Source organism: Nanorana parkeri, unplaced genomic scaffold (assembly GCF_000935625.1).
Source record: "Nanorana parkeri isolate BGI_ZX_2015 unplaced genomic scaffold, ASM93562v1 scaffold468, whole genome shotgun sequence".
Taxonomy (NCBI): domain Eukaryota; kingdom Metazoa; phylum Chordata; class Amphibia; order Anura; family Dicroglossidae; genus Nanorana; species Nanorana parkeri.
The window spans coordinates 296784-319149 of record NW_017306736.1 but is presented as its reverse complement, the minus strand read 5'-3'; the positions used below and the strand labels follow the sequence as shown (position 1 = coordinate 319149).

At 41.0% G+C, this 22366-nt stretch overlaps 1 protein-coding gene across 1 annotated transcript in view; it reads left to right on the top strand.

The window, feature by feature from the left end:
* LOC108790356 (metabotropic glutamate receptor 4-like) overlaps nucleotides 1-22366 on the top strand; it is a 119090-nt gene that overhangs the window by 82680 nt on the left and 14044 nt on the right. Inside the window, exon 3 of the mRNA XM_018560594.1 lies at nucleotides 18256-18472. Within this exon, the coding sequence (XP_018416096.1) occupies nucleotides 18256-18472 (217 nt within the window). The remainder of the gene's footprint in view (nucleotides 1-18255; nucleotides 18473-22366) is intronic.

Sequence of the window (22366 nt, the reverse complement as noted above, 5' to 3'; positions counted from 1 at the left end):
TTGAATGCTTTTATAGTGCAAATTTAACAAACGTAAAAAAACAGCACAACGCAAAAAATCAGAACAGCTTTATCCCTTCGAATCGAAAAACTCTCATAATATACACTACCCCCTATAATAATATGTCCTCATGATATGCATTATCCTCTCTATTCATATCCCCTCATGGTATGCACCTTCCACCTCCCAACAAATCCTCTAATGATATTTACTACCCCCTCCAATCAAATCTTTTAATAATATGCACTTCTCCCTCCAATCAGATACCCTGATGATATGCACTACCCACTCCAATAATATCTCGGCATGATATGCACTACCCCCTTCAATCAAATCACCTCATTATATGCACTACCCCATCCAATCAAATATCCTCCTTATATGCAGTATGCACTACCTCCTCCAATCAAATACCCTCATGATATGCACTACTCCTCCAATCATATCCCCTCATTATTTGCACTACCCCCCTCCAATCAAATACTATCATCATATGCACTACCTACTTGAATCATATATCTTCATAATATGCACTACCTCCTCCAATCAATTCCCCTCATGATATGCACTACCCCCCTCTAATCAAATCCTCTCTTGATATGCATTATCCCCCTCCAATTAAATCCCTTCACGCACATCATATCCCCTCATGTAAGGGTAAAGGTGCTCACGTGTCTCCCAAGCACAAACTGATTTTACAACTGATGTCAATGCCACTTTATAGTCTATTAGAATTAAAGTGTACACATAGGTAAATAGGACATCAGATTAGGAAAGAAGAGGTCACATGGACCAGCAGATGACGTTGCATGACATTTTCAAACATTAGAGTACATTAACAGTACATTAAAATTTAGCTAAAGGATTTTACCAGCACAAAGCTATTTTCTCATCTATTTAAATGACTACTGTGAACTATAATAATTGAGGTGCATTTTCTGGAAGGCATTCCAGCCACAATGTACAGTCTTAGTCAAACATCGGACGACAGCCGCAGACAGTGCATATGTTGCTTAGGAGAGATGAACAGATGAGTTTATTAGAGAGCTCCAAATGGTTAGAATAATAAATGGCTTTTCACTCATGGAATTATTGTTGAGATATGAATATGCATTACTGTCTATTCTGTAAGGAAATACTATGACTAAAATAAGGGAACAGGGAATGCAAGTCATCACAAGCATTGTATGTGCTTAGTAAATACTGGAAGAGTACACTTCTGGCTGTCTGATTGAGTTTTGAGTGCATTGATGTGACAGTATATGCACATATTCTTTCATAGCTTACCAGAATGTGTGATATTTTAAAGTGACGCTAAACTCAGGAGCAGAGGCGTAACTAGAAACCTCAGGGCCCCGGTGCAAGAAACCATTAAAGGGGCCCCCCCCCAAAAAAACCATGATTTCCACCCCTTTTTTCCCCAAACCGGTTTGAATGGGGATAATTGAGGACAGAGTATGGTTACTATATCCTCAATTATGAATGAATGGGAAGTAATCTACATCACTTCCTGTTCATTCATGATTGTGGTTATAGTAAACATACTCTGTCCTCATGTTATGATTGAACAGGAACACTCAGTATAGAGGATTCCTGTTCATTGATAACAGGGGCTGCAGAAAAAGAGATTGACGGCTCTGTGCACCTCTAATTTTTTTTAAACAAAACTTTTTTATCACTTTTTCTTTCTTTTATACATTTTTCTTTTTTTTTAAATGTTACTATCTTTTACTTTTTATAATTTTCATTATAATTTTTTACTTATTTTTTTAAAAATGTTTATTTATTTGATAATTTATCATTTTTTTTTTACATATAAAGCAATGAACAATCAGTGCCTACCTGGACCTGCTGCAGCTCTCCTCCTGATCTCCTCACTCTGTGCTGTGAGCTGTGCTCCCGAACTCTGTGCCTCCTGGGTCCAGCTCAAGCCAGGACGTCCTACAGCGTGGCGTGTATCCCACCGGGCCTGCTCGGCTGCTCCCTCCTCAGTTGCCTGCTGGGAATTGGAGTTCCCTGACAGGCCACACTCCCGCAGTGCTACATGTTCTATTGACAGCTGCCGCAAAAGACACTTGCCGGTGAAGACGGCGGCGGCGCCGCCCCCGCGGGCAGCATGAGTAGCTGCGAGCGGCGGGCCTCCCCTTCTCTCTGGGCCCCCCCCGAACTGGCGGAACACCTGGTCCCGGTTGCAAGTGCGACCGCTGCGACCCTGGTAGTTCCGCCAGTGCTCAGGAGTTAAAGGAGAATTATAGGGTGAGTGAAAAACACTCATCCCCATAATTCAAGCCGACCTGTGAAAATGAAGCTGTCACAGGTCGGCTCTATTGATCAGGAAGTCAGCGAACACATGCCGCCCATCGCTGACTTCCCGATCATCTACCTGCAGAGAGTGGTGACTGTCAGTCCCCTCTCCCTGCAGGAATTTCCCCTCCCCTCTCCAATTCTCCAGTGCTGACTGGAAGAGCGAACGGGGGAGGGGGTGGGCACGGCTGGCTCTGCCTCTAGATAGGCAGAGCCCGCTGTCAATCAGCCAACTGGGTGGATCTTGACATTATTGTCGGGATCCGTCCCGGCTGCGGTACTCTCAGTATATAGAGGGCAGTAGCTCGCTATATACTGAGTTTTGGGTCACGGGAGGAGGTTACTATATGTCCTCCCGTGACCCTAAAGAGAACTATGGGGAAAAAAGGTTACCCCATAGTTCTCTTTTAAGTCTTGAAAATGCATTCAGGTACCTTAACTATTAACAAAAATGTAGCTTATTTGTGTATCACTCAGCTGTAGATCCTCAAATCATCTCTGAATTTATGCTGACAATGTTCTTCCTTCTGGAGGGTGGCTATTTTTGTTCCACATGATATGTTACAAAGTAGCCACCGCTCCAGTCACGGGAGCGGGCTTGAAGTGGTGGCTACTTAACAACACTCACATAGAGCATGGGGAACAAAAGTAGCCACCCTCTAAAAGGAAGGACAGTGTCCCAAATTCAGAGATGATTTGAGGATCTACAGCCGAGTGATACACAAATAAGGTACATTTTTGTTAATGGCTAAGGTGCTTAAATGCATGATTGCGGAGAAAAATAGGTCTACCCTATTACTTTATTCAATGCAGCCTTACAAAACATGACACGGGCACCAAAATTAAAGTCCATTTCCACCTTTGTAAGTAATTATAATTTATTGTGGTAATGAAGAGGTACAGTGATGATGTACACATGTGCACATTTTCATGACTTACATTGCAAGCTTTCATTGTTTTTTTATGAAGGTTTTATTAGGCCTAAAACCTAAAAATCCAAACTTTCTGCAAGGGAAGCCCCATCATGCCCCGATGATCGCAAGATTAGTTTAGCCGTAATGAAGGAAAAGCACCTGGACTAATTGTGGTAATTGATTTGCCGTATTTTTGTTAGCGCAAGCGCAGTGTAGATCATATGACTTGTGACGGACGGAAATGCCAGCAACCTTGCGAAAATCGTACGATCTAGCAAAGTTTTCAAACATGCTTGACTGTCAAAAGTCGTACGGTTGTACAGTACTGTCGGTCGGACACTGCAATGCACACATACGATTATCGGCCGAAAAGTCGATCGCATATGAAAATCGTACGATAATCGTAAGGTGTATGGGCACCTTAACACGACCACTAAACACCTGCTCTGCCTTTACACACAATACACTCACCGAGGGGGAAGACATACACACATTGCTTGCACAGCATAAAGGCAGCCATTTCAATTAGACTATCAAGAGAAAAGCTAACAAAAAAATGTAAGTTTTTTTTCATGTACATTGTCAGAATGTTTACTCGGATAAAATAAACGGCTTTTAAATTTGAATTTTTTTTTGTCCTAGAGATGTCAGCTTTGTGTCAGTGTAGGGACAAGAGATGCTCAGGTTCTCTTTAGTTCAGTTCCCCCTGGCAGCATGTCCATCAGCTTCAGATTTCTCCTTTTTGTGTCTGTGCCCATCCTCCTGTGTATATATATATTTTTTTTTTATTTTTCAGTCTTTCACTCTTAACTGCCTCCTAACTTTTATTACCCAAAAATGTGGGAGGAGAAAGCTTATCTTAACCTAATTATGACGTCACACATTTAGATCACCTTACTCCAAATTACCTGACGAGAGCAATATTGGACTAGGAATAATTTTGGATTTTTCCTTAAAATTCCAATATTATTCCATGAGATGACCTCTGACCTAATTCCATAAAATGAAGGATTAATTAGGTATCTTGACAGAACGTGTCAGACTTACTGTCTCTTTAAGAGACGTGTAGCTTGAGAAAGTCTCAACAAGAAAAACAATTATTTTGTATATACATTGAGAATACATCAGAACTAGTAATCTGCCCTTAGTAAACATGGCCACTGTCAGAAGACTGGGGAGGAAAAGAGAAATAAGGGATGCAAAAATACAAAGCCTGCAGTTATCTGAAAGTATGTGTTTGTAGATTGTAATTTCTAAGCATTTCTAATGGTGTGTTTGTTGTTATTTTAAAGATATGGGGAAAGCCCCCATGCTTCCCACGGTCAAGGCTCCCTTACGCTAGGGGGCTCCAGGGGCCTTCATTTTTAAGATTTTACTCCTGAGTTTAGTGTCACTTTAAGTACCTACTATATTACTATAGCGATGGCTGTTTAAATACAAGCATTCTGATGTCTGTAGACACAGTGGCTCTGTCATCAGAGTTCAGTACTCGATCACCCTCTGATCTCCTCCCCGTTCTCTGAATTCGGGAAGTGATGTGTATTACATCACTTCCGCATTCAGCTGTCATTCCCGGCTACAGAAGCCGGGGAGAAGCTGGTGAAGCAGGTCTCTGCTTCATCAGCTTTTTCGTTGGGGGTCCCTAGGTGACATTAGGGGTCTTGAAGACCCCTGATATCTCCATAAAGAGGACCCATCACCTAAATTGTATATCACATAGGGGGCTACTTAGCCCCCTATGTGATAGCAATGAAATTAAGTGTAGTAAAAAAAAGCATAAAAAATAAAATCACATATAAATTAATTTTTTTGAAAACACACAATTTTTTTTAAAAGTCCCCTGCCCCCACATACACACACAAACATTCGTCGGGCGCGCCTACGTGGAAAGATGCCGATTGCGCCCATTGTGCCACACACGTTACATATCATCGCAAACATCGCTAAACTGATGAGCGGAAAAAGCTTTTAAAGTGTAGCCTATGGCCAGTTTTAGGTATGGTAGTTTTTTTGCGATTTTGCAGGCACGCGCAATTTTAAGGCTTGACATGTTTGGTGTCTATTTACTCAACGTGTCCCCGTCTTTTATATTTTACCAAGAAATTGGGGTAATAATAAATGTTTATAGTAATAAATAAAAACCCCACTGGTGATTAAATATCACCAAAAGAAAGCTCTATCTGTCCCCAAAAAATGGTATAAAATTCATTTCAGTACAGTGTTGCATGACTTGCATGCTTGAATAAATGTCAGTCAAAGTACCGCAGAGCTGAATACTGAAAAATGGCTTGGACAGGAAATGTGTTTAAAACCCTGGTCTTCAAGTAGGTAATGTCCCATTCATACTTGTGCTGGTGTGGTAAGGCAGCTTATTCATTTCAATGTTCTTCCGTCACTCTACAATGGACATAAAACACACACCTACACTATCTTTGTGAGTCAGCACACTGCAACGTAATGCACAGCAGTTTTTTTTCCCCTTCCTGTGGATGAGCTGTGGGTATAGACTTCTCTTTGTAGAGGTTTTCTATGTATTTATTTATCTTTTTCTTTTCTTTTCTCTACTGGTTGAATTTAATGGCCTTTATTTCAATATGACTATGTAAGCATGCATTTCAGTGTGCTGCAATTCTAAAGGTGTGTTGCTTTAGTGCATTGGATTGCCATTTATAATGATTAGCACCACAGTATTCCACACCATGGCACGTGCATTGCTAGGCAATGTGAAAAACATGCTTCACAATGCGCTCATGATTGCAATGTATATACAGTATATAAAGCCAAACTAACTCTTTTATCTTAATCTATTTTTTAAGTTTCATTTTGGGGCTGATGTATAAAAACTTCACGCAGCATATAGCTAGGCAAAAGCCATTTACAGGGCATCACAGCCACTAGATTGAGCTAGAGGAGCCATCTAGTAAGATTATTGCTGCGTAAACAGCTTTCCCCCATTGATAATACATACAGTAGTGTTCTTTCATGGGTGGTGGGATCTAGGGAATAACAGGACCTTGCTATCAACAATTCACATATTTGCTTTCATTTTCAGGTCTGCATAATTGCATTTTGCATAAAAAAACAATTTCCCTATTATCCCTCCCCCACCCTCCTCTGCCAGGTGTTTTTTTTTTCTTACCTGGTGAAACAGATTATACTGACCTGAGGCCCCCTATCTAGGTCTTTAGCTGACACTGTCAGTGCTGCACAGTAACCCTCTACAGTCAGTCCCCTTGACTGCCCTCAGGCTGACGTCAGTAGTCCTCTGGATCCTGAGAGGACCCCTCAGGTAAAAAGCCAATGGGAATTGACCTCACCTTATGTGGGCAGTTTGGTGGACACCTAGAAGAAGGACCCTAGCAGGAAGTAAAAAGGAAGGAGAAGAACCTGGCGCTGGATGATCATGTTACCATGACTTAAGGTTGTTTTTTCCAGCCCAGAGATTAGTGAGGGGGGTTATTTTATTCTGGGGATTTGGGCTTTAATTTACCATTGCACAATCTGTAGAAGGTATAGGGTTATTAGGTGTCATTCACTTGGACGTGCACAGCAATACAGCGTGCGGAAACTTGCATCCAGGAGGAACAGCGGTTACGTGTGGCTGTGTGCAGCTGCCTGTACAACTCAATGACATGACACGTCCAAGGATGTGCATCCATACCTGTACTGATGTGCAAGTTTGGGGAGGCGTGTAGGTGTGTGAGGCTGTGTCCTGTCCTTGAGCTGTACAAGCGGCTGCACGTGGATACATGCACCAGCTGTATTGGCTCTCATGTCAAGCAAATCAGCATTATATAGAAAATTAGTAGCAACCTAACTGTTCATCAACAAAAAAACAGAAATGTTTTCTAACTTGCAAGCTACTTTACAGCAACCTTGCAAATAATAATCTGAAGTGATAGCCAAATGTTTGTGTCCCCATCTAACTCCAAGTAAACGCATTTCTTGTGAACCATAGCAGTATGCTTACATTAACTCATAGAAGAATGAAAAAGGAACAATGGCAACTGATACAAATTGCTCAATGTCAAATGGATCATTTGTTCTGAGATGGAGAGATATATGATTGTTAGACTAGTAAATAAATACTACATATAGACAGAGCAAGTACTAGACTGGCAGACAGAAAGACAGATGCATAGTGCAAGTGGACAAACGTTTAAAGCAAGATGCATGAAGAAACACACATGTACATTACTAAAAGAAAAATGGCTTGTTAGTGAAAAGGAAACAAAACTATCTACTGTCTACAATCTGACAATGTAAAAATTAATAATATCCATGAAGTCTGTTCACAGCTGTTATGATGCTCTGTCCATCAGATGGATCTAGCAACACACAATGTGTTTAAACAGCCCCGATGCTGGCGACGTACACTGTACGTCGTCAGTCACGAAGGGGTTAAAACAGCTGAAAAAGTGCAATTCCAGAGGTATTGGTTTTGCCACATAGACAACAATATGCAGTACAGTATTCACTATGCACTTAAAAATAATACACATGCATGTATATTGTACTAGAGTAAGTCTGTATAATAAGACTATAACCAGATAACAAGAATCATTTTATATATTTAATATACAGTATTTATATGTTTTATTTGAATTCATTTCATTTTTTTTTCATATTGTTACTCGGGAAGTTTATTCAACATTGTTGATAATGTTGTAAACAATATAACATAGTAACATAGTAAGTAAGGTTGTATAAAGACCAAGGTCTCTCCAGTCCATCATATGTACAGTATGTGTGTGTGTATAGTTATATGGCTCTAACACTTCCCATATCCCTGTAGAGTCTGCAAAAAGAATACAGAAGTTTCTTGAGCATACTCAAGATGGGGCCGAACCAATGGTTTATAAAGTGGAAAAATTCTCTTTGATCCCTTGCTACAATCCCTCTTTTAATACATGCCAGTATCTTGTTAGCTTTACTGGCTGCTGCTTGGCATTGCTTACTATTGCCAAATCTGTGATCTATGAGGACCCCCAGATCTTTTTCTATTTCTGACTTCCTTACACCCCAAGTAGTAGTTTGCTCACATGTTCTTTACTCCCATGTGCATAACCACCTTCCCTCATCATCATTTATGCCTATATGTTCTGTCCGTTCCTTCTTACTATTTATATATTTAAAGAATTCCTTGGGGTTCTTTTTGCTTACTGATGCTATGTGCTCTTCATGTTCTACTTTTGCTGCCCTGATTGCTTTTTTACATTTTTTGTTGCATTCCTTTTAGTTTTTGAATGCCAATGTTGACCCCTCTGGTTTATATTTGTTGAAGGCCTTATCTTTCTCTCTCATGTGTTGTTTTACTTTGCTTTTTAACCACCCTGGTTTAGATTTTGCTTTTCTGAATTTAGTGGTAAATGGAATGCACTGGCCAATTTTATTATTTATATTATATTGAAGATTTCCTTGAAACCTCTGCATTTCTCCTCTGTGTTCCTATTCAAGAAGATTTCATCCCAATTTATGTCACATAGTAGGCCTCTTAGTTTATTAAAGTTAGCTTTTCTAAAATTGACTCGTCTTGTATTACCTACATGCCTATGTTTCCTTGAGTTTACCATGAACATTATCATTCTGTGGTCACTGCTCCCTAGCTTGTCCCCGACTTCCACATCTGTAATCAGCTCTGTGTTATTTGTAATTAATTAATCTAACAACGCATTTTCCCTTGTTGGGTTTCCACCAATTGTGCCATGAAATTATCCCAGAGAGTGTTCAAGAAGTGAAAGGCCTTTCTAGAGTTTGCCGTTTCATTTATCCATTCTATATCAGGATAATTAAAGTCCCCCATTATGATGACATTGCCTTCTTTTCCCACTATTTCTATCTGTGACAATATACAAGTATCCTCCTCCTTCTCCTCCTCTTCCTCCGTGTTTTGTGGCCTGTAGCATATTCCCACTAGTAGTTTCCCTTTCTTATCCTTCATTTCCATTTCTCTCCATAGTAACTCAGCATTATCCCCGTTTTCCTGTGCTATATCATCTCTTACATTCACTGTCAGATCATTCTAGACATTCAGGCATACTCCTCCACCTCTTCTTCCTTCCCTTTCCCTTATAAATACAGTATAACCATTTATCTGTGCTGCCCAGTGATGTTTTCCATCCAGCCAGGTTTCTGTTATTCCCACTAGTTCATATTCCTCTCCGAGTATCAAGAGTTTCAGGTCCTCCCAATTTGTTTGACAGGCTTCTAGCATTGAACATGCATTTCAAGTTTTCACTTGTGTTAACTTTTTTTCTGTTACCTATAATCTGTCTACTACTGCATGCTTCCATATTTTGTGTATTTGTTTTTCATATGTTAGAATCCCTTGTTTCTGTTGTGGTCACATTACCCCTCAATGTTTTTAGGTTATTATCTGTCTCAGTCCTTTCCGATCCCTCCCCTCCCTTATCTACTTTAAAAGCTCCTCCAACCTTTTTACAATTTTTTCCCCCAGCAGAGCTGCATCTTCCCCAGCCCAGTTCTCCAAAAACCCAAACCCCTCCTTCCTACACCAGCTATATATATACTCCAGTAATTAGAACACATGGCAGCATGCTAGTCAACTGATTTGTACATTTGCACTAATAAAATGGTGAGCATTATTCATATTTGAGGAGAGGTGATGTCACACCTATAAACCACAATTAGAAAAAAAGATTAACAGTTATGACACATGATTCAAAGTCTTTTCTTTTTAATTACTGTGACAAAATGTGTTATTTTACTATATTATACTATATTAGTACAGCATGTACTTTGGTGCATTAAATACATAGCAACTGTATAGAAAAAATGTGTTTTGTGTGATAAAACATTGAGTTTGCAATACTCCAATAGTAAACTTTAGGAATTTGCAGAATTTTGGTAATCGAGGAGTTTACTTACTAAGGGGACAGAGAATGATCACTGGGCTTAGTTAATAATGTGAAGATGGGTTCACTGCAAATACCCAATCACATGCACATAAATGAAAAAAGCTTCACTTTATTCTCCAAGATAAGTGAACAGTCTCTCCTCCTTTAGGAGAATAAACCCCAATATGTATGGCCTATATGCATGACTTTGCTATAAGTGTAGAGCAGCTGCTGGAATATTTTACTTATTTGTGGGCTGTTCTACAAAAAGTTAACTAGGAAACCCTTCCCCAGGGTCATGTTGCCCATTCTTGTTATTAATGGTGAAGCACTCAATGTGAGAGAATATGTCAGTGGCGAAGAGCATGTTGCAGAGAGTATAGTATATTTTTTCTTTAAGTTTGCAGGATATAGGAATACATACAGTATCCATCAGTGCCAAGATACCATGCCAGAGCTGTGTTGATGGCAGTAGTGTGATGAAGAACTGGAATGGCCAATTCTGTAGTGACCATATGCATCAGTATACAATTTATTTTGTTCTTCTCATGTCAGCAATTTATCATTGCTGACACATGACTGACATAATAACTTTTTTCATTTAAAGGAGAACTATGTTCTCATTGTCACAGGTCGGCTAGAACTATGAGGTAAAAGAAAATCACTCACCTCATAGTTCTCCTTTAAACATGTGGGTATTTAGTAGGGATGCACCGATACCGATACTAGTATCGATATCAGTGCCGATTCCGAGTATTTGGGCAAGTACGAGTACTTGCCCAAATGCTCCGATGCCTAACACGAGTACTTCCGGTATCAGGAAGCCGGGCAGCTCGTCATTACACGCTGCCCGGTTTCGCGATTGACCGGAAGCTGGCCTCGTGGGGTAAGGTTACCTTACCTTAGTATGTGTAGAATGTCATTGTTGGAAGCTAAAATAATTGACATCTATGATACATCTTTGATGGAAAGGTTCCTTAATATCGTGAGCTGCCCGTTGCTGTTTGATATGCAAATGAAGACCATCAAAGGGTTCTTGGGGCTGGACACTGATCAAAGGAGATCTGCTGGACTGTCATGTCCTGGGGCAAGCCCGACCCCCTGCTGGTATTTACTGCCCTCACCTGTGTCAGCAAGGCATATATGCTGGGATGGGGGCAGGGGCATATGATGGAACCTTCTTCCTGTGTGACACTAATCTAGCTGACCAGCAAGACCTTTGGACAAGACAAGTCTTTCTGAACTCTGCAATCAAGAATGTGATTCGCTGAGACCTGCTGGAGAGGCCTGTCCGAAGAACAGAGAAAAACCCATGGCTGGTGTGAATGAGAGAGAGAGAATGGTGTAGCTAGCTGTAGGATCCTTAACCTCAATTCCTATCCCCAATTCCCCTTTCAAATTTCCTTCATTGTATTGAGAATGTATGTATATCCCTATTTGTAAATAAACCCAACACTTATTTAAGATTCAGTTGTTCATCAGTAATTTAAGGCACCCCCAAATCAGAGCACATTCTACAGTCATCCCCCGAGGCCTCTCCAGTGAGAATGCAGCCTTCGTCCGGTACACAGCCCGAGCCGTCCAATCAGGAAGCCGGGCACCGTCTAATGACGCGACGCCCTGCTTTCTGATTGGCCGGGAAGCTGGCTTCATGCTCCCTCGTCATCTCATGACAAGAGAGCATGGAGCCGGCCTCCCGGCCAATCAGAAAGCAGGGCATCGCATCATTACACGGCGCCCGGCTTCCTGATTGGCCGGCTAGATGGCTCCGGCTGGGTACTGGACGAAGGCCGCGTTCTCGCTGGAGAGGCCCCGGGGGATGACAGGCTACACATACTAAGGTAAGAGGGGACTTTTTTGTTAATCGGGAAGCTGGATGGCGACTTTTTACACGCTGCCCGGCTTCCCGGCTAATCAGGAAGCCAGGTGGCGAGTCATTACACGCCACCTGGCTTCCTGAATGGGACTTCCGTTACTTGGTAATTGATATCGGCGAGTACCGAAAATGTTTTATCGGTACTCGTACTCGGTACCAAAAGACCGGTATTGGTGCATCCCTAGTATTTAGTGTTTCCTTTTTATTAAAATCTCAGCAACTTCATGTGGATTATTTTTATTTGCAATAAAAGAGTAATATTTTTCTGTACTTTAACATATAACACATAAGATGCAGCTGTACCAGTAAGTGTCCTAAATGAATACAAGAGGTAGATGGCATGCTTTGATCTAACAGCTACCTCCTGCACAGAAGTATTAAAGCTGACATTGTTGACCTCCCATCTAAAACCATTGATTGCCTTGGCTGTCATGTTTATCCAGTGGTTTGAGACAGCGATCTAGAATAAATAACCATGATTGGAGGTCAGACTCCATAGGCTGCAGCTGTTCCAAGTCAGTGATTCAGAAAGTATTCAAGGGCTTTAGAACAGAATAACAGCCAGCCAGGTAGCATTTTCAGAGATTGGCAATAGAAGCTTTCATATCTCAGCAGTTAAACTAATTTCAAATTTAAATCTAGATATAGGAAAGAGTGTATTTTTCACTTCAAACATAGAAAACTCTCTTAACACTGAACCAATACAATAAATACAGTAATTTTGTAGAAACAAACTTGTGTTCTTTTCCTGAGCCTCTCCCACTCAGACAATATTATTACGCGCAGTGATTATGGCAGGTAATGCTTGGGAACATGTCTGTGTCATGACAGTTATTGAAACAAAGTTATTTCGCTTTTTTTGCATTTCTGAAACATTCTAGGTAACAAGTCTAACTGATCATTTACACCGACCCCTGTTTTGCAGAGGTGAAACACAAAATTATGGTGACAGATTCACTATAATTGCTGCAGGCAACTAGAACAGCATTAGCATCCACATAGATGTGTGCTGCAGAACAACTATACAGGGGGAAAAAGTATAACTGATTCTGGAACAGTCTCTGACAGTCTGTGCTGTGCAACAGGATCTTTTGGTGCAGAGCTTGGAGAGAAGACATTCCAAGCTAACTCTTGATGTCACTGGTTTTCTTCATTGCAGAACATCTTGCTGGCTTTTTAGGGACTTACACAGTATCTACGAATTGTAGCAGATCTGACTAAATGTGTCATTATCAGCATCTGTAACCTGCTCATATATATTCAACATAACAAAGAACTGCAGCTATATTCTACTAAATCATTATATATGCACTTATATGATTTGATGAGTTATTCATACAAGAAGCACAGATTTCTATTTTCTACGTCAACTTCTATTTCTATACATATTTATAATTGATGTCATCTGACTCCCAAATGATAACAAATCCTTTAGTTCTTTGTACCTCTTGTCAGACACTTCTTATTAACCCCCAAGTATATCAACAAATATGCATTTCAAGAAATACCATTAGGAAAATGTGAGCTGGAATGTGTTTAAAATGTAAATAGGATTCTTGCATTGGCTGCAGAAAGAGATGAACAGGGCTGGTGTTCCTACAGACACATGTAGTAGAACAGATAGAAAATATGCTAAGAGGACATACAGAGAAACTTTGCAACTAAGCACAACAAATGAAAAAGGACAGATACACAGGTAACAGGTAAAGCCTTAAACATTTCCTTATACTTAGAGGGTCATTCACTAAGCTGCCGAAGGCAGCCGAGTGAATAACTGAAGTGAACTGAGCCAAAAGTCGTTTGGCTATTCACTTCAGCTTTGTACGGCTATTTTCAGCCGTACATAGGCTGGCTTTGGCTGCCTTCGGTCAGGCGAACATGCATGTTCGGCTGAGCCGAAGTGCAGAAGCCGTTCGACTCAACCGATCCAACAGTTCACTCGCTGCCGTTCGCCCCTATTCTCATAGCGGCATTCAGCTTGGTTATTCTGAATTTTTAAAAATGTAAGCAAAAGAGGAAAAAATCTTTAAAAAATCATTTAAATAAATGTAGGAAATGTAGGAAAGTTAGGAGGAACCCCATTTAAAAAAGAAAAATGTGTAGGCCTGGTAGGAACTTTAAGGAGGAACCCCCACCCCCAAAAATGTGGGAAAAAATGTGGGGTCCCCCGTAAAATTCCTAACCAGACCCTTGATCTGAGCACAGGCCTGGCAGGGCAGGAAAGGGGGGGAAGGATGAGTGAGCGCCCCCTTGCCATACCAGGCCTTAGCACTGGGAGGGTGCTTTTCCAGGGTCGCACCTGGAAAAGCACCTTGTTCCAGTGCCGATGGAGACAAGGGCCTCTTCGCCACAAGCCCTGAGGCGGTTGTAGGGGTCTGCGGGCAGGGGGGCTTATTTGCATTGGGGTACCCCTTTAATAAAGTGGCAGCCAGATGCGTTCCCCATTGTGAATGAGTAAGAGGTACTTGTACCCCTACTCATTCACTAAAAGGTTAAATCAAAGATAAATAAAAAGACCAAACTTTAATCAAAAATTCTCTAATTTTAATAAAAACACCACAATGGATTTTTGACAAGACCTTTATTAAAAATGTTTTTTAAAAATCGATCCAACAACATAATCCAGGGTCAATCACGACGTCCAGCATTGTCCACGAAGATGACGACTAGGCGAAATAAAAAAATTATAAATAAACAAAAAAAAAAACGGTCGCCCGCTGGTTCGACCGCACTCAACATCATGGCTGGCTCCGTCCAGTTGTTGTCATTTAATGACAGCCCAGTGTCCTCAAAGAACTTGAGGACGGTTCAACTGAACCGAAGGGCTCCGGTGGTTGAATTGAGCCGAAGGATCAGCCGAAGCTATGGCTGGGTCCTTCACAGATAAGTGAATAACCCTCTTAGTCTTCGTTCACACCTAGGTGTCATGGTTTTTCGCTCATATAGCTCACATTTTGTAGAGTACCTTCTAGCGCAGCCAGTTTTTGCCAGATGCTGCAGCATTTATGGCATTAGTTATTTCTTTTTTTATGTAAATACTGTTTTAGTGTTTAACCTCTTAGTGACACAGCTTCAGAATTTTTTTAGATCCTGGGGACCAAAGCAATTTTGCCATTTTTGCTATGTGTTTAGGCATAATTTCTATCTTTCTCATGCATTGCACCTACACATATTATGTACTATTTTTAAAGGACAAAATTGCCTTTAATTTGATATGACATATGCACATACAAAATCTTATTTTGTTACACAAAAATACAAAGAAATGGAACAAAAACACAGTGTGCACAGTTTTAGCAATAGTAATATGTACATAATTAGTGTAGCTAACAGAAAATAATTCATAATACATTTGTTTATTTGTCGTGATTAATATGGTATATCGTATATCTGGGATTTCAGTTTATTTTGGGAGTTATAGGTCACAAAATACAAGGAGTGAAAAAAAAAATTCAGTATGGAACAATTTTAGAATGTGGTATGTTTGTCTCCTAACTTTAATAGCCATTACAGAAGGCAAAATGACCACAGAAAAGTATATATTTATATAAAGTAGACATCACAGGGTAAATACTTAAAGGTATTTTGACACTTTTTATGTAACCTTTTCACTGCCAATTTCTGTCACAAATTGTAGTAAAATTGTGTTTTTGTGTTTTTTTACAAACACATATACAACAAGGTTTTTGTAATTTATATCTTGCAAACCTGATGTGTGCTACTCCTGTACAAAACCCCAAATTGTGTTTAGCTGCATCCTCTGGGTGAGCGTTGGTGCACACCTAAGCGATTTATTGTGCGGATTTAGCTGCACAATTTTGCAAAAAAACGAGATCTGTAGGCAAGTCAGCTGGAGCTGGAGTGCCAATGTTCGCCACCACTGCTCTAGAGTATCTCATAGGGCATACAGTATATTCTACCTTGTTTTATCACCATTTTTCACAGGCTTACATCAACGTTTGTGTTAAAAAACGATTTTATTGAATTTTGTTACATATTTTTTGCATTATTTCTGGTTATTTTTTAATTCTGATGTGTGTCACTGTGATAAACCCACCAAATTATGCTCAGCTACATCATCTGAGTAAAACAACACCCCCATTGTATGCCATGGACACTGTTTTGTCTAAGAGACCAGGCCATTTCAGCTTTTCAGGAGTGAATTTTTATACATGGATTTGACGGCCTTTGTTTCCTTTTGGGGCACCTTAGCAGGTTGACAGTTACAATTACCCAAGAAAGGCCTATCACTTGTGAAAGTAGACACTCCAGGGTATCTCATGGGGCATATATTGTGCTGCGTTAACATCTGAGGCACAGTTTGACGCCTCTGAGTCAGCTGTCAGAATTCTGTAAGCCTCTTCACTGAACTTCCTAAGCATTTTAAACTTTTTACACTAGAACTTTAACTAGACATTAGAAACCTTTTTTACTTCCTATAAAACCTAAAATAAAATAGTAAGCAGAATTTTAAAGCCTCGTTACCCCATATGACAGTGACAAATTTCTGTTTGTGTTTACTCTCTGTGGGGTGTTCCTTGAAACAATTGCCTATGCACAGGCCAGGCTGAGAAGGGCAATCGGGGCAATAGAAGCTTGTTTTTGTCCTCATTGCCCTCTTATACCATACCCTAAATCTTTTTTGTGAGGTTTTTTTTTCTGGGGGTTGGTTTTAAGCGGTAGCACAAGTGAGCTGCCTCAGTTCTCACTTTTTCTGGGTCAACTGATCTCTCCTTGTGGCTCTCTGCCAGCAGCCCTGAAATTAACTGAAGTTGGAACATTATGTACGTTCCTTTCCCTTCAGCATTTGCCTTTTGATGGAGAATAAAGGCATTGTGTGTTGCCATTTGCATAGAGTAAATGCCCACTTTTTTATACCAGGAATGGTTGTTGTTGTTGTTCATTGGCCAGGACTTGCTAGAAGACGGCCAATAGGAAACATTTGGGTTGTTCGGCTCACTTCACTTCAGCTGGGTTATTCACTTGGCTGCCTTTGGCAGCTTTGTGAATAACCCCCTTAGTATTTAAAGCATTGAGGAACTGCTAGTAAAAAAAAAAAAATTAAATTGCTAGTAAAATGTGTTACTTGATATCAGGAACAAACCTCAAATATTTAAAAATAATATAATCCTTTCAAAGTGATTAACCTGGTGTAACAATGAAGTAACAGACTCTGCATTTTACTTTCTCTCTTCTTACAATGTGAAGTATTTATAAAATCTGCGAATGTGAATGTGAAAAGCTGCAAGTAAAATTAAAAAAGCACATCTTTTCTAAGAAATGCAATGACAGTTTTATATGAAAATGTCTTCCCTAAGCATTTCCCTTACCAGCAAATGTGCAGACATGTCATATATTTATAATGCGTTATAGCATTAAGCTTTGTTGTAGTGACACATCCTCTTGATCAGCTTTTGCTGTAGGTAGTGGCTAAAAATTCCCAGCCATCGTTTTTCTCAATCCTTTATTTCCTTGTCCTGATCTATAGGCATCCTAAAGTTAACAACAGTATATACCCACAGCTAAGCACACTGTTAGTTTAATTTTTTATTTTAGCTGCTCATTTCCCCATCAACTGTAACGTATGAGGTCCATTCAACAGAATTGCATTTAAATATGTTTTCTTATGATGGGTTTACTTTTTGCATGGTTTTTGGTAAATATTCAGGTGCTGAAAAAAGTATTTTTTCAGGAGCTTAAAGCAGAAATCCAACTTCCGAGGATATATAAAGGGTAGAAATGGTCATACGAATCTTACCTAGGATAGCGCCTTTACACAACTGAATGATTGGAAGTTGGCAGTCCAAAGATGAGCACACAGGTGCCATATTTTATATACTGATATATGGTGTGTGCGTGTGCTTGTAGTTAAGTGAATTAGGAATAAAAAATAACACAAATAATATGAATGGCCAGCTTTAGGGCTTGCTACTAGGAAATTTAACCACTTGCTAATGTTTAAATGCCCAATTTCCACAAAAAGTTCTAGTGATAATCACTAGAAGTAGCAATTGATCGCTAAACAAATAGAATAAATAGATTCCCATGGTGTAATTTCTAAAAGTTTTGCTGCTTTATGAGCAAATGCCTCATGCATAGGAAATATAACCCACGTACATACACATTGATCCCACTGTGCACTTACTGCTAATGTATATTGGTGTTAAACTGCATTATTATTGATTGACATTTTTAAAATGGTTATGTGTATATGCCATTTCAAATTTTAAAAATCCTCATCTTATCTTTTGCAGTGCTGAATTGATGTTATTATTAAATTGCTCTGCCTTTCTCATCCTTACAGATTCCGCAAATTAGCTATGCCTCCACCGCTCCAGATCTAAGTGACAACAGTCGATATGACTTTTTTTCTCGAGTGGTTCCATCAGACACTTATCAGGCTCAGGCCATGGTTGATATTGCGAAAGCCCTGAAATGGAGTTATGTGTCCACACTAGCATCTGAAGGTAGCTATGGAGAAAGTGGAGTGGAAGCTTTCATCCAGAAGTCCAGAGAGGATGGTAAGACTGCTTATTTGTTATTGTAATTCATGTGAATCTAATGGCACTATTACCATCTATATTACTGCAATCATTTGATCTTTTTTTCTAAAATATGTTTTTATATTGAAAGTAATAAATATAATTTTACACTTCAACTGTGAAATATCGCTGTAAGCATATATTGTTTTAGGTTTAATTTTTTCACACAATTTTTTAATAGTTAAAGGAGAACTATGGGGTCTAAGCTTATCTCCAATGTTGTATTCCTTAGGCTAAAGGAGTAAATATTGCAATTTACTCCTATTAGCCAAAATGCACCCTAAGCGTGTACTAGCTTTCTTAGGATGATGGGCGGGGCTAAGCGCCGTAATGAGGAGAGATCCCGACAATACTGTTGGAATCCTCCCCAATGATCTCGTCAGTTGACTGACGGCACTTCGGAAGAGCTGTTGCATGTCCACGAATATATGGGCATGCGCAGCAGCTCTGTCCCGCAACTCTCTCCCTACCTCCACGTCCCCATCCCCAGTGCCTGCCTTCCAGGCACGTGCTGCTCTGGAGCTCTGTCTCTCCTATCTGCCTCTCCATCTTGTTTCTCTGTCCCCGCCTTCTCCACGTGCTGTGCAGTGTCGGCAAGTGCTTCTCTCCGGCCCATCAGCACTCTGGCCACCCACACAGCCACAGCAGATTTACGTTTAGAAGAAAAAGCTGAGGGTGGGCTGCATTAGCTGTTAAGACCCCTTAACAGGAAAGGAGCTGGAATCAGGGCTGCAGGTGGCTGTTTTCTATGATTTAAGATGAGTTTTTCTCAGATGTGCTTCGTCTTTGGAAATAATGAATACTGCTAATAGACTAAAGGTAAGGGGTATGTTTATTTGCCCTTAGGTCATAGTTCTCCTTTAATATCATGTCCTCAGGAACAGCTGCAGCTGGTTGTTAACCCACTACTTATTTTCTTGTTGCCGCTCTGCCTTCTTCATCTGTGCAGTCTAAACGCTTCTGTCACAAGTTTTTTTTATGGAGACAGAAACAAAACACAGAACCACCAGAAAACTTAAAATGTACTTTGCTTTATCAAAAAATCCTGTATTAAGTTCCATCTTTGTAGTGTTCTTTGCACAGTTGTTGGCCCAAACCATTTTAAGATGCACAGAGGAGGGACTAGCACTCCTCTCTGTGCTGTCACAGCAGCCTTTTTATTATTCTTGTGTTATATTAGGTATATTCTTATTTCTGTTTGATTTTATACTCTCTAGCTAGACACATCCTGCTTCTGCCTGCTCTACACTTCTAAAGACTATAAAAACATCCTCTATATGGCACTTATCAGAATTAAAAATACATTGCATTCAACTTCTGTGTTTTACTAAAGAGTTAAGCTGTCTGGGAATTTTTCTAATTCAGAAAGTTCAGGATTGGCTGGGTCTAGGAGTTATGGCTTTTGCATATATTGGCATTTGAAACAAAACACTTCTAGCTCCCCCTGAGCTTGTGTGAGCCTTTTGAAAGCCAACATGTTGCCAGAAGAAGGTCTCACCACAGAAAGAAAAAACGCTGCTCACTGGAGGCTCTTCAACACACCGGCAGCCCTTTTCATTTTCTTCAGCCTGCAAGCAAACACATGATTGGCCAGGAAAAATCTGCTGCAGGCACTTTCACAAAGTGGTGGAAAGCCACAGAAAATATCCAGTAAGCTCTGGAAATATTCTGGTTTGCAGAGCTAAAAGACTTTGACCACTTTCTCTCCTTGCCAGGTATAAGGCAGCATTCAATCAAATATGGGAGTTGAGAGGATGGTCATGAGACAGGAGGGAGGCAAGAATCTCATATGATATAAGGTAAATTATTACCTTATGGTGTTCTTCCATTTTGAATAAAAATAGTTGTGGTCAGAGTTACTTACGCTTCCGAAGTCTTCATGACCCCTACCGATACCAACCTGATGTGTGCCATGATTTTTGTGGTCAGCGTGCCAAATAAGGGGGCACGCTCTAGTGATATGATAAACCTGGGGAAGGGCGGGAGGGTTAGACACGACCTCGCCGTGACGTGCGGAGGACCTCCCCGCCACCCCTTTTAAGGGGAGGAGAGCCGCCGCAACTCCTCCCACAAACACGGCCAAGATCCCTTGGCCTATTACTTGTGGTCAGAGTTACTTACGCTTCCGAAGTCTTCATGACCCCTACCGATACCAACCTGATGTGTGTCATGATTTTTGTGGTCAGTGTGCCAAATAAGGGGGCAAAAACAGACGAGTAGAGTAATGCCTTTATTAATCCCAATTAACAAGCAAGTTTACAGAAGGCCTCAGCCATCTCCGATCTAGGACTTGGAATGTATCTACTGAAACAATTAGAATTCCACCTACCCAAACACTTGATCACGTGTGCTGGCACCCCATGCCGGGAAGCGGCCGACGCTGCACCTATCCGGAACGAGTGCCCCGAATAATGCTTGGTGTTTACCCCAAGTTGGGCGAGAAGAACCCGTACATGCCGGATGAAAACGCTGGCAGTCAACGGGTCGCGGGGGAAAGGCAACAGCGGACTGTCGTCTGGCCGTGTTGACAACTGGGAGTTTAACTGGTCTAACACCTTGACGGGGCACCAAGCGTTGCCAGAAGGGAAAAAAGTGACAATAGAAGGTGTACCCACCTGGTTAGTTTTGGTACGTGCCAAAGATAGAGTATAGACCAATGGACCCTTTACTAAATGTTTCCTTAGGACCACACTTGACTTACTGTTTACCCTTGTGAACTCACCTGGCCTCAAGAACCCGTAAAATGCTAAGAAAATTGCCGCTTTCAAAACCATGCTGGGTACCAACCCGAACGGCCCTTTGTCTAACAACACGGCCAAGGCCCTGAAGATGTCACTTGATAGGGGTTTCCTTGAACTAGGCACCGCCGCCCGGGATTTCTGGATACCCTTGAGAATGGCTCTAATAGGCTGCGAAGAAAACACGGAAGGTCTGTCCGGGTGACTTACTGCTAAGAAGTGTTGCACCCCGGCTAGATACATCTTTATTGTACTATAGGCCAGCTTAAGGTCTGTATGACAATAAGCTACGAAGGCTAGGAGGCTAGAGGTACTACCCGGGTCAAGCACATTGTATCTATTCACAAATTTATTGAAAAGCTGCCACGCCCCTGTGTAAGCCCTACGAGTATTACTAGCAAGGGAGTCATTAACAAGCCTGGTTGCGTTGCGCCGATGTCTATCTAGTCCAGCAGTAACTGATGGAACAACGGCACCACTGTTGAGCAGGCATCTGCTTCTGGCATCTGTTGAAAGAAAACGTGCATATTAAGCCGCGACAATGCACCAGCCGCCACATTGCTACTACCAGAAATGAATGAACATGAAATGTTAAACCTGTAATGTAACGCCAGCCATGTCAACCGGCGTAGAAATGACATAATCAACAAGGACTTGGACCTGCCTTTATTGATGATTTCCACTGTCGCCTGATTATCGCTAAAGAAGGTCACCGTCTGACCTGCCCAATCCTGCCCCCAAGTGACAGCTGCCGCCACTATGGGATAGATCTCAAATAATGCTGATGTTTCAAAAAAGGCCGGGACAGACTTCACCTCCTCAGGCCAAGTGCTGGAAAACCAGTGAGTGCCAAAAATTGCCGCGAAGCCAACTGAGGCCGCGGCGTCCGAGATGACCCGCGGAGACGAGGCCGTGGCCTGCGGAATGAACATGGAAATTCCATTCCACCGCCGCAAAAACTCATCCCACATCAGCAAGTCAGCCCGACCTGCCGAATCCACATGGATTAGGGCATCTAGATCGGCGGCCGTCGGCAGCAAGGCCAACAACCTGGAAATGAAGGACCGCCCCTGCGGAATGATCTTCATTGCAAAGTTCAACATTCCCAAAACCGATTGCAACTGTCTTCTCGTAC